This window comes from Corapipo altera, unplaced genomic scaffold (genome assembly GCF_003945725.1).
Source record: "Corapipo altera isolate COAL_440 unplaced genomic scaffold, ASM394572v1 175, whole genome shotgun sequence".
NCBI classification, from domain to species: Eukaryota; Metazoa; Chordata; class Aves; order Passeriformes; family Pipridae; genus Corapipo; species Corapipo altera.
In genome coordinates this window covers 44,160-54,928 of record NW_020884942.1, presented here as the reverse complement: position 1 = coordinate 54,928, position 10,769 = coordinate 44,160, and the positions used below count along the sequence as shown (strand labels likewise).

Sequence of the window (10,769 nt, the reverse complement as noted above, 5' to 3'; positions counted from 1 at the left end):
CACATACTCTGGTCTCAGACAAACCAATTGTTCTCAAATTCACATGTATAATCCCAACAGGACAGGATTATAATCTCATGATTTAGAGCCAAAGCTATAAAAAGCTATTTCTAACTTCAATTAACATCTAATCAAAGTGCTTCATTTGATTTCTGAATTATGTGATACTTAAAAGTTATCCTGTTTTTAAAATAATTTTCTATTTACAGACTTGGTTTAAAAGGGGGTACAACAGCAAGTATAAAGAAAAAAAATATGTTTAGTACATGCTAAGCGCAATCTTCAAATATTTCATTTTGGAATGTAAAGCTGAATAATACTAAGGAAGCAAATCAAAGAACTTTGTAGTTACTTCAGAACAGCTGCAGAACAAGGGGTAGAAAAAACATTGATATTGCTTTTACAGTTCCAGAGAACTGGTGAACCACGGATGTCGGAAAGCACTGGAAACGTGCCATGACTCAAAGTGGAAGAGGAGCCCAGGAAAAGGGCTGATGGGCTCTGGTGCCACAACACAGCACCCTCTGCTTCAGCACTGCAAGAGCAGACTGGGGCCCAACCTTCATGGATGCACCTCCTGCCACGAGGCAGGCAGGAAAACAAACCAGGCAGAGCAAGGGCAAGTGCAATTCAGAGAAACCCAGCACCCTTTTCTTACAGCCACTTCAACTCACATTTTATATTCAAGTCTGCTTAACCTAACCAAACCCCACATGTTAAACAGAACTCAATCAGGTTCCACAGCTGACTTGCTAGAAGTTCTGTTTAATCTACATAACAATTATTTACTACCAGTGTGTAACTGCTGGTAACTAATCAAATCCCCTCAGCTGCTAAGCTGGTATTAGTCGAGAGGTTGCACGGAAAATTAAGCAGCTTTTGTGCAGAGACAGACGTGCTCAAGAAAACAACTTGCTCATTTTCTTTGCTAACGGCCTCAGCCTTCCAGAAACCATTTGGGTTCTCAGTGAAGACCCTCAGAACTGTGACAATCTGCAACAGGAACTCTCCCAAGTACTTTGTGCAGCCCCAGTTTGCAAACTGAAACCAGGGACAGATTCTGTTTACGCTGAGAATCAGTAAAACGTGACCTTGCAAACTATTGTGAGCACTGAAAAAGCAATCATTAATTTTTAAGAACAGCATACTGATAATTTTTGAGAAGTAATTCTTTGTTGAAGGTCTATCACTTTTTTCATCCCATGATTTTTAATCGAGAGGTTCTTGCCTTGGCATCCATTATGAATGTCCAGAAGACTTTAATATTTGATCTCTCATTCTGTAGTGTGATCATCCACAACAAAGGACATGAAAAAGTTGGCAACTCAGTAAATTATGTAATCTGAGGCTAATCCAAGGCCCTGTGAAGGACCAATGAAAAACTGAAGCACAGTAAAATCAGATAATAAAATCCTAAACTAAGGAGTTTAACCAGAGTACCAGAATCCAAGGCATCTGCTAAAGCACATCAGCCTGAATTCCAGGCTGCACGTCAGTGCCCTCCCTGAGTGTGGACACCAGTGCTTGTATTCACTGGGATTTCTGGTGGCACATCCGTAACCCTCCTCACACTCCAAATATCGTGTCATTGGAAAGCCTTTGCAGAACAGTAACTATTTGTAATTAACCAAGGCTTGAGTCAAACAGACCAACGCTTCGTTAATATTTCTGTGCTCTCCACCTTATTTCTCTCTGAAGGTAGAGGGGAGCAAAATGGTCTTCCAACCCATTGGGACATTAACCTCTAACCCAGCAATACACAATCATAAATTACTGTTGGGAAAACAACGTTTTTACAATAAAACTCCAGAAAGATTGCAGGGTTCCTTCCTGTATCATACTGAGCTAGAGAATCTTTAGTCACCTAAATCAGATGAGAAGAGAAACAACACAAGATTTCAGAGGAGCAATCAGGTACCACAAAAAGCTTCCTAACTTAAGAATAAGCACGTCATCCCTCGCAATCAACTTCCAACAAATCCCACAGGGACACCATCTCCTCCAGGAAATGGTTCTTGGCAGATGCATTCCACAGTCCTGCTTCCCAGGAGTTGCTACAAACAAGACCCTCTCTGTCCCAGCTGCAGATAACCTCTGGCAGAGGTTAAGCTTCAGTAAGATCATGGTGCACACTGCAAATTCTTCTCCATTTCAACAGAGATACACCTCATCCTATACTGACATGCAATATTTTTATCCATCTTTATCAGAAATGTGGTACATTCTATAGTCTGGAACTGGAAGTGCTGTAACTTTAATCACAAGAACAGGAAGGTGGGTACTACTTTTACACCTGTTTGTCTTCTGTAAAAATTGCAGTCCTGAAATCTCAGCAGTACTTAGTTTCTCCTGTTTTCTTTTTTTCCCCAGAAGTTCTCTAAATATACACATACAGAGTCCAAAGTTTCACTACTGGCATTTCAAAATGAACAATCTCAAACCAATCTCAAGTTATTTTTTGGAAGTATCCTCTTTTTAAAGGAAACAACGAGGAAAACATCTTTGTTTTGTGTTAACATTCAACTTAACAAGCAGAAAAATAAAAGCACTCTTTAAAATCTATGAACATCAACTCCTTCATGGAGATAGGACTGGGAGGGCTTTGAAAGCACACATGATAATTTAAGACTCCTATGGCATGTGCCACTATGTGCATCTGGAAAATTATTCACATGGCAATTTATGCTACTCTTGCTAAAAATACTGTCAGCTAAGCAAGGACTAAAATACAGTCCTGTCACCTTTTCATTGTCTGTCTTTACATCCAACTTGCAGTTCTCTGTCCCGACCTGTGCTTTATCAGTATGTTCACCAAAGAGGGACTCAGCCTTCAGCCAAGACCAAGAGATTCTCTGGGTCCCAAACAGACAAGCTCTTACTGTACAAAACCTGTCACCAGGCACAGCTGAGCTCCATGCTCATGGAAACATCCATGGAGAAAGAACAGTCCCCCAGAGAACACTCAATGCATGAGCCCACAAAGCAGAAGTCACTGCCATGACCAGAGAGCCACAATCTCCTTCAGTGTCCTCCCCACTCTCCAAGCACAGGTTTTACCCAAATGTCTGTGTTCCACCCCCAAGATGACAGACCCACTCCAACTCAAGCTGAACATTCAAACAGAAGCACAGGGCCACATTAAGGATCCAGCATTCTGCCTGAACACAGCCAGTGTGAAGCAGTTCAGAAACAGGAGAGGAACAGCAGACAGGGGACCAGATGATAACCTGAATGAACAGGAGGTTCATGTGATGACTTACACTAACTTGAGACCCAGTAAATCCACCAGCACGGGAGCCTGGGGCTGCTGCTGCCGGGATCTCCCTCACAACTGGCAAGCATTCAGAAAAATTAACTGTTCACAAGGTCAACAAGTCCTGGGTGCCAAAACAGCCCACACCAGGCACGTTTCAAAGCTGCCCTGAAAAGGGTTGTTGTCACAGCACATCTGTTCACCAGCACAGCCCCCTTCCCAGGGGTACAGGAGTTTAGTTCCAGCTGTAGACTTCATCTTCATTGAATAAACAGAACCTACTCACTGCAGATTTTTCTTATCTACAACGTTCAAATGTCCAATAGTGAAAACAACACAAAACAGGAGAACCAGCACTTTTAGAACACACTTAGATAACCTGGCACAGCATCATGAATCTTGTATCAACAGTATACTTGGAGCAATAAGAAAGGTTTATGTATGTACAGATCCCTTCCCCAAACACACCCTGCTCCTCCCTCCCACTTTCTGCCCACACAGTAACAAAACCATACCTGGATCTTTTCGCCCTGGTTTTTCAAAGCGTCTGTCTCCCCTAGAAAGGCAGAATAGAAGTTTCAAATAAGGTTTTGGAACTACTCCACTCATTTTAGGTATGGGTCTTGTTTGGTTTTTTTTTTTGGAGGGGACTTTTTTAAAATCAGAGCTTGATGGACAGTATCTTTAGAGGTCCAAGTGACAAGTGAAATTTTCAGGAACACTAATACACACAGCCTTTGGCAACTGGGTATGTTTTGAAATGTGCCCCTAAATACTGTCAGCAACATCAAGACTAAAACTGAAGCGAATCCTTCAGCAATCCACAGTTTCACCCATCGTTTCCACTGCAACTGTCATAATTTACGTTTTCTTAAAGTAGTTCCTTCTTCCCAGGAACTCAGCAGAAAAAGTCTTTGCAAAAATGCTCTTTTACTTGCTCCTGAGCCTCTAGAAACATTACTGTGTACCCCATCTCAGAAATTCAGACACTCCACTCACAGATACAACTAATTACCCTTCCTAAAGTGTTTTTATGAAGTCAAAAGGCACAAATGGAAGCTGAACAGATGTGTGTAAAAAACTTTAAGGGCTAGAGTTCTGTTACCTTTCCTCCCAACTCTGTGATCTGTGCATTTCCCTGCCCCCTCCTCGCCCAAATCCACCCTCCACTTCATCAAAACTTCTTTGGTAGAAACCGCTTTCTCCTCGGCCTCTGCCTGAAAAGACAAAAAACACAAGTGTTTGTATAAATAATAATAGAACTTGAAAGAATCAGGTAGGTTTCCCTTTCCTGGTGTCCCTGTGAACTAATCTTGCAGTCTTAAGCCCCAGTGAAATTATCTGGGGCAAAGGGAAAAAGGAACAAAGACTGAAGAAAAGAGTCTTGTGTAAAAATTCTTATCAAGAAGTGCAAGACAAGACAGAACAGGCAAACAATTCTAAAATAAATACCACGCAGAAGAACACAGAAAACAGATACTTACCCAACAGAAATCACCAAGAAAGGATGCATTATTCACACAACATCCACACTGCACATGTGTACTTCACACTCAAAAACCAGACTCCTTTTCCCAGCATACCCCAGTGTAAAGGCACTGCTCTGCAGAGATACTCCTCTTACTGCTGTGAGGGGTCATAAAGGAGAAGGAAGCCTCACACCAGTGAGTTCTAGTGATTGCCAGCAGGAATCTCCCACAGGAGCAGTGGGGAGAAAAGAAGGATCACAGGATGGGTTCAGGCAGGGCACAATGAGGAACCCCATTAGCCACAGCTTAAAAATCGTCCTACTCACTTTTTCAATAAATGATTCTCCACAGACAGCTACCATGTACCAAGCCTCCAGCCAAAAAGTTACACACATGTCCTCAAGCAAAGCATCTCAAAGCACGTCTTCAGTGTTTGAGAAAGTGGGGGGTGTTTGGGTAAAAAAAACCCCACACAACAGAAAAACAACACCCACGCACATCCCCAGACCTTAAAGACAGCTCCCAGCACCGTCAGATTAATGGCTGGGGGGAAGGCTCCAGATCTACAAAAGATAAACACTGCTTCACACAGTGCTGCAGCACAAGAACCGGCTAATTTACCAAGGATCTCAGGGAAGACAAACAAGTGAAACATCAATCAGCTGTTTGTCAGGACAATGCCTTTCCTACACACACATACGCAGTCTCTATAGTCAAGTTCCAGAACCTAAAAAGCACCTGATAACAGGAATTCTTGGCCCTGAAAGTATCTCAAACATCAGTCCTTTCATATTTCTCTTTTCCTGACTTCAAGGATAAAAACCAACTTGAAGCATGAGGTGCAAACCTGCCCAGGGATCCAGAGGAACAAGACAGAATGACCAAATGAAACAGGAAACAAACACCTTGAGAATGAACTGCAGTCCTGGGAGTCTTCTGAAGAAAGTAATAATAAAAAGCCTCTACATGTAAAATCTGAAGACAAATGGATGCATCAAGGCATGAAATGAGGCTCTAAAAAATGGAAATAATCAAGGCAGGTGCAACAGTTTCTCTAATGCTCTATATCAAATCTCGTGGGGGAAAATAAAAGTTGCTTTCCCGGTAGAGAAAAAGAAAAAAGTGATCCACAGATAATCCAGCTGGGCTCTTTAAATACACAGCTGACTTTGTATCGGGCAGAACAGGCTGCAGGGTGTACAAGGAAAAACTTAAATATCTTCTTTGGACAAGACTGTAGCCCCAAAGCCACTGAGTGGCAGATCCCATCACAGAGATGGCCTTCCTCACCAGCTCAGATGGAGACTGGGCAAACTGGGAAAAAAGAAACACAGAGGCCACATCTGGAAATACACTGGGATGCAAACATCTGGAAGCTGAGCCTCTTCACCTCTGTATTTTTACTCAGCCCTTATTCTCTGGCCAAGGTGCCTTCTTTTGGCTGTTTCCAGACTATGGAGCCCACGGAGCTGAGCAAGTCCCTGCCAGATTCAGTGTAGCTGCTCTTGCACACAGGGGGAGGCACAGGAGCTGACTGAGTACCCGAGGCAAAAGAGGAGAGATTAGTATTAGAGCTACAACTGTACTAGAAACACAAATACCTTCACTGTGGCAAGTCTGATACCACAAGATTGACCACATTCATGAGGGCAAAACAAGCTGTGAATGCAAGAAAGAGAAAGATGTGAAACAACATCAAGAAGCACAAAGTTTATCCAGTGAAGGTATCATGGATCCCCTAAAATCCTGGAAGAGGACTCCAAGCTGTTATGCTTCACAAATACAGCCCAGGACAGCTCCAGCATCTCATGCCATAGCAACCTTAGCCTAGTTTCTTCACTACAGGAAAGCTCTCTTCCTTCCTCTGGCAAGAGATAGTAAAGCAAAAAACAATTCACAGAGTCAACACAGAACAAAGGCACTGACTCATCTCCTGCCTCTGAGGTAGCAGAGGTGGAAAAGCTGCATATACTTTTTCAACAGAAACAAAACAGGTTGTCCTTTTCTGGTTTTCACAGTGAGTGGTGGCAACATTTGCAGAGTGAGCAGGCAGGAGTGCACACTGACTGCTGACACCACACACCAGCAGGGCCAGACCTGGTGATAGGGGAGTTTTCAGCAGCAAATAAAGCAAGAGTCCTGTATAAGAGCAAGAACAGAATCAACTTTTTAAGAGCAGCATGGTTTGTGGCTGCTTTAAAAATACATGAAACAACAGTCTGAGCAACCTCCCCTCACTAACCACCCCCATGTCACGGTTCATCAGAATTTCAGTTGTGCTCAGCCACCAAAAAGGTCTCAATGACACAATAACCTTGCAAAATGCCCACCAAGTGATCTCAGCCATTCAGTTCATGGTTGCCCATGGGGCCACAGGACTGGGCTCCCAGCTGCAGTGACACCCCACAGCACTGGGCAGGCTCTGCTGAGGCCACCTGTGCTGTGCCACCCCCCCCCCTGCACTGCCCCAGGGCCCCTCTGCAGTGCCCACAGACACCCAGCACACCCTGCCTGGGAAGCACCAAACACATCCCACCAGGTACAGAAGAGCAGCAGCCAGTCAAAAAAACCTGTGCAAAGGCAGTTAATCAGCAAGTGTTCCCCAGATGGAGCTGAAAGTGCCCCCCAGGACACAGCTAACAGTGCTAACAGAATGCTTGGAAAATGTTTGCAGGGGGGATAAAAATGCACAGAGAAGCACTGACATTCTGTTTCTGCACTTCTTGGCTTACTTTAAACTGAATGCCACTTCTGAAAAAAAAAAAAAAAGCCTGGCACATGAGCAGCAGACTTTCTAAGTGTAGATGTTGCACAAAATACTGAATGCACAGTTAAGAGATGTCAATAAACCATTTTTCATTTAAGAACTGAGTGGAGCGACTGTGTCATTTGTATTTCAACAATTCTTAAAAACCTCGGAATGAGGTCATCATTCCACTGGATACTGTAGTAACAGCCCAAAATCTCTAACCTCAAAAATAGACAAGTTTGAATTTAAGTAAAAATAAAAAACACAAACAAGAGGGCAGGATGCAGCACAAACTGTCATTCTAACTGTCATTACAAAAAAAAAACCCTCCCTAAGAATACAACAAGCAAATTGTTCAAATTATAGCATAACTGGAGTTTGGGGTCAACAATCACAGCCATAATACAGTCTGGGAAAGGCTGAATAACTGTAGTTCAACTACTGCTGGTTAGATATGATAACATTCCACTTTCACACCTTCCAACAGCAGCAGAGGCAGATTACAAAGAGCAAAGAGGGTGGGAGGGGAAAGACTTCGAATAGGAAAGCAAAGGACCCTTCATAAGAGTATTAACCAACAAGGAGAACGGCTACAAAACAAGGTGTCCGTGAGCTTACAGCCCATTCCAGGGACCATTTAAATCTCCCCTCATCTGAGGCTCTTATTCATGAATGTTGACATTCCAGTCCCGTCAGCACAAAGCACAGGGCTTAACTGCACACCACAGGGAGCTCCCAGGAAAACAAGTCAATTAGGAAAGAGTCACGTGCAAGTACTTGGTTTCTTTAGAGACTACAACTTTTTTTTTTTTTAAACAAAAAAATCAAAGCAGCTTTCACATAGCGATCATTTTCACCTCATCTAAACGCAATGGCTGTCAGTAAGAGCTGGAGTGAATGCCCAGAAAATATTTACTGTTCCGCTGTAGTTTCAAATCCTGGGAAGTGAATCCCATTTAGAATTCTAACAATAACCCTCCTTTACCAGCAGTTCTTCCCTTTGCCAATCTGTCGCAGATTGCCCCTCCTGCTCCCAAACGCTGGAACACAACTCTGTGATTTGTGCCTCAGCGAGGGAACTTAATTAACAAACCTAATCCTACATGCAAATTCTGCTCCCCAGTTGCTGTGAAGTCCCTTCCAGATCGCAATCTGGTTTTGGGGAGGCTGAAGCCCACACTGATCGGCAGCAGCTTTGGTGCACACAACGATGTAATGTCCGTGAAAAACACCAGATAACCTTTTAAACCCAGGCAATTCTGCAGTGCAATAAAAACGTTTTCCAACTGGCAAGTGAAGCAGTTCATTTAGTGAACAAACTCCAAAGAAATTCCAAGTTCTTTTCACTGTAACTTGAAAAAACAAAACTGCATTTAAAGCCTGCTCCTTGTAAGTAATGTGTTCTTCTAAGTCATTTGTCAACAATCCGAGACTGAGCTTTTAATAAATAACTCTGAAAACAAAGTCCTTAATTACAAGAACATGACGTGCATAATTATGAAAATTGTACAGTTTTGTCCTGGCAGAAACTTTAATTTCTTTGCTGAGATATAGAAACTTTGGGAAGACTCATTATGCCTAGAGCCCAAGGGAAGAGAAGGGGAAGAGGGGAAGAAACAAGCAGCATCCAGGATCAAGGAAAGGAGGAAAGCTCAGGCAGCTGAGGAAATTTACTGGGGAAATTATTTTTTAGAGCTTAGCAGAAGAACGGCAGAGCAGCCCAACAAGCACAGCAAATAACAATTCAAACAAATTAAAAGATTAGATGAGGATGAAACTAAAAAAAAAAGTGAAAAAGATTGAAACCTTGCAAAGTTCTTGTTAGTATTCTTTAACACATCTTAAAAATGAACTACGAAAAAGCAGGAATACAGGCAGCAGCTTTCAAACATCTTAATACTGCACAGATTTTAAGTTCTGACCACTCATATGTAAGGAATCAAAGTTTACTGCCAAACAAAACTGTCATGCATACAAATAGATTCGATAACAGAATGACTGGATTAGAAGCCATATTCTGCCACATTTAACCCTGCGACCTCACTGAAACTTGTGGGGGCAATTAAAAAGCAATCCACTGCTCACTGCAGAAGGATGGCATTCACTGTTAATGGTGCAGCAAGGAAACAAGGGGAAATTTGACAAAAGAAAACAAAATAAAGGGTTTGCAAAGTTAGAAACAGTCAAGGGATCTTGCTATTGAAACTAGAGGGCACACTAGCGGTTGTAGGACCTCAAATCACCACATTTTAAGCAGCATTCATTTAATTTGCACAATTAAGCCCTGATGCATCTAAAATATAGCTAATACATGTATTCTTAGCAAAATGAAACAGATGGTAGCAATACACACAGCAAAAAGCAACAACTTCCACATGAGGAACAGAAATATAACAAGGTACATATAAGTAAGAATGTCACCCCACATTTATGTAAATGCACACACTTTTTTTTTTTTAAATTAAACCCTGAGCACTTGTGCAAATACAATGATAAACAAAAAAGGGGAAGCAACAGGAAAAATGCAGCCTAATAAAAGTTTAAATTCATATGTCTTTGCTGGGAAGCAACCACAAGAGGACAGATGACAACCTACAAGTATCTGAAAGATGTAAGCTAAAAAAGAAAGTAGTATTAAGGAAGGAGAACAGAAATGAGAGAACACATTAAATCAGAGTAAAATTCTGGTCAAGCATTTAATTATGTATGGAAGTTGTTATTTAAAATATCACCAGTTAAGGACATTCAGAATTAAATTAGAAAGGGCTCTAAGAGAAACCTCACCTAAGCACCTGCAAAGACAGAGGTTACAAGATTAATTACTCCTGATGGTATTTCCAAGTTATTAGCTTCTTACTATTATAAATGCAACCCATCATATTTATATATAAAGCCCCCCAAAAAGTGTTCACAAAAGTATGCACATTGAAAGAGAACTACTAAGATAAACCCTGGATTTAACAATTTGGTTTAAACTAGGGAATACGGCTTGAGGACATTTTTCTCAGTTCATTAGCAAATGTTTGAAGTGATCCTGGATGAGACATCAACTACAGCAAGGCACTAAAATTGGCAAGACTCAAATTTCTCCCAAATTCAATTATGTCTTCCCATTAACCTTCTCCTGTTTATGCTCAGGATGTTAACAAATGAAGATGATTTTTCAGAGTACTGAACACCATCTACTACAATCTTGACATTGTAAACACATTCGTGCATTTTCCTCCCCTTTCCCTACAAATTTGCTTTATAATTCCGAACCAAACTATTTCACATTCCACCTCAAAACCACCTTTCC

The 10,769-nt window shown here is 41.8% G+C and overlaps 1 protein-coding gene across 11 annotated transcripts in view; it reads right to left on the bottom strand.

The window, feature by feature from the left end:
• The window catches only part of GIGYF2 (GRB10 interacting GYF protein 2), a 74,266-nt gene that overhangs the window by 41,722 nt on the left and 21,775 nt on the right, over nt 1–10,769 (bottom strand). For 10 of the 11 annotated variants that reach the window (XM_027661886.1, XM_027661888.1, XM_027661891.1 and 7 more), the window contains 2 exons: nt 4,359–4,470; nt 3,769–3,809 (listed from right to left, as the gene is read on the bottom strand). The exons of the other annotated variant lie outside the window; for it this stretch is intronic. In XM_027661886.1, the coding sequence (XP_027517687.1) occupies nt 3,769–3,809; nt 4,359–4,470 (153 nt within the window). The remainder of the gene's footprint in view (nt 1–3,768; nt 3,810–4,358; nt 4,471–10,769) is intronic. 11 annotated transcript variants of the gene reach the window in all.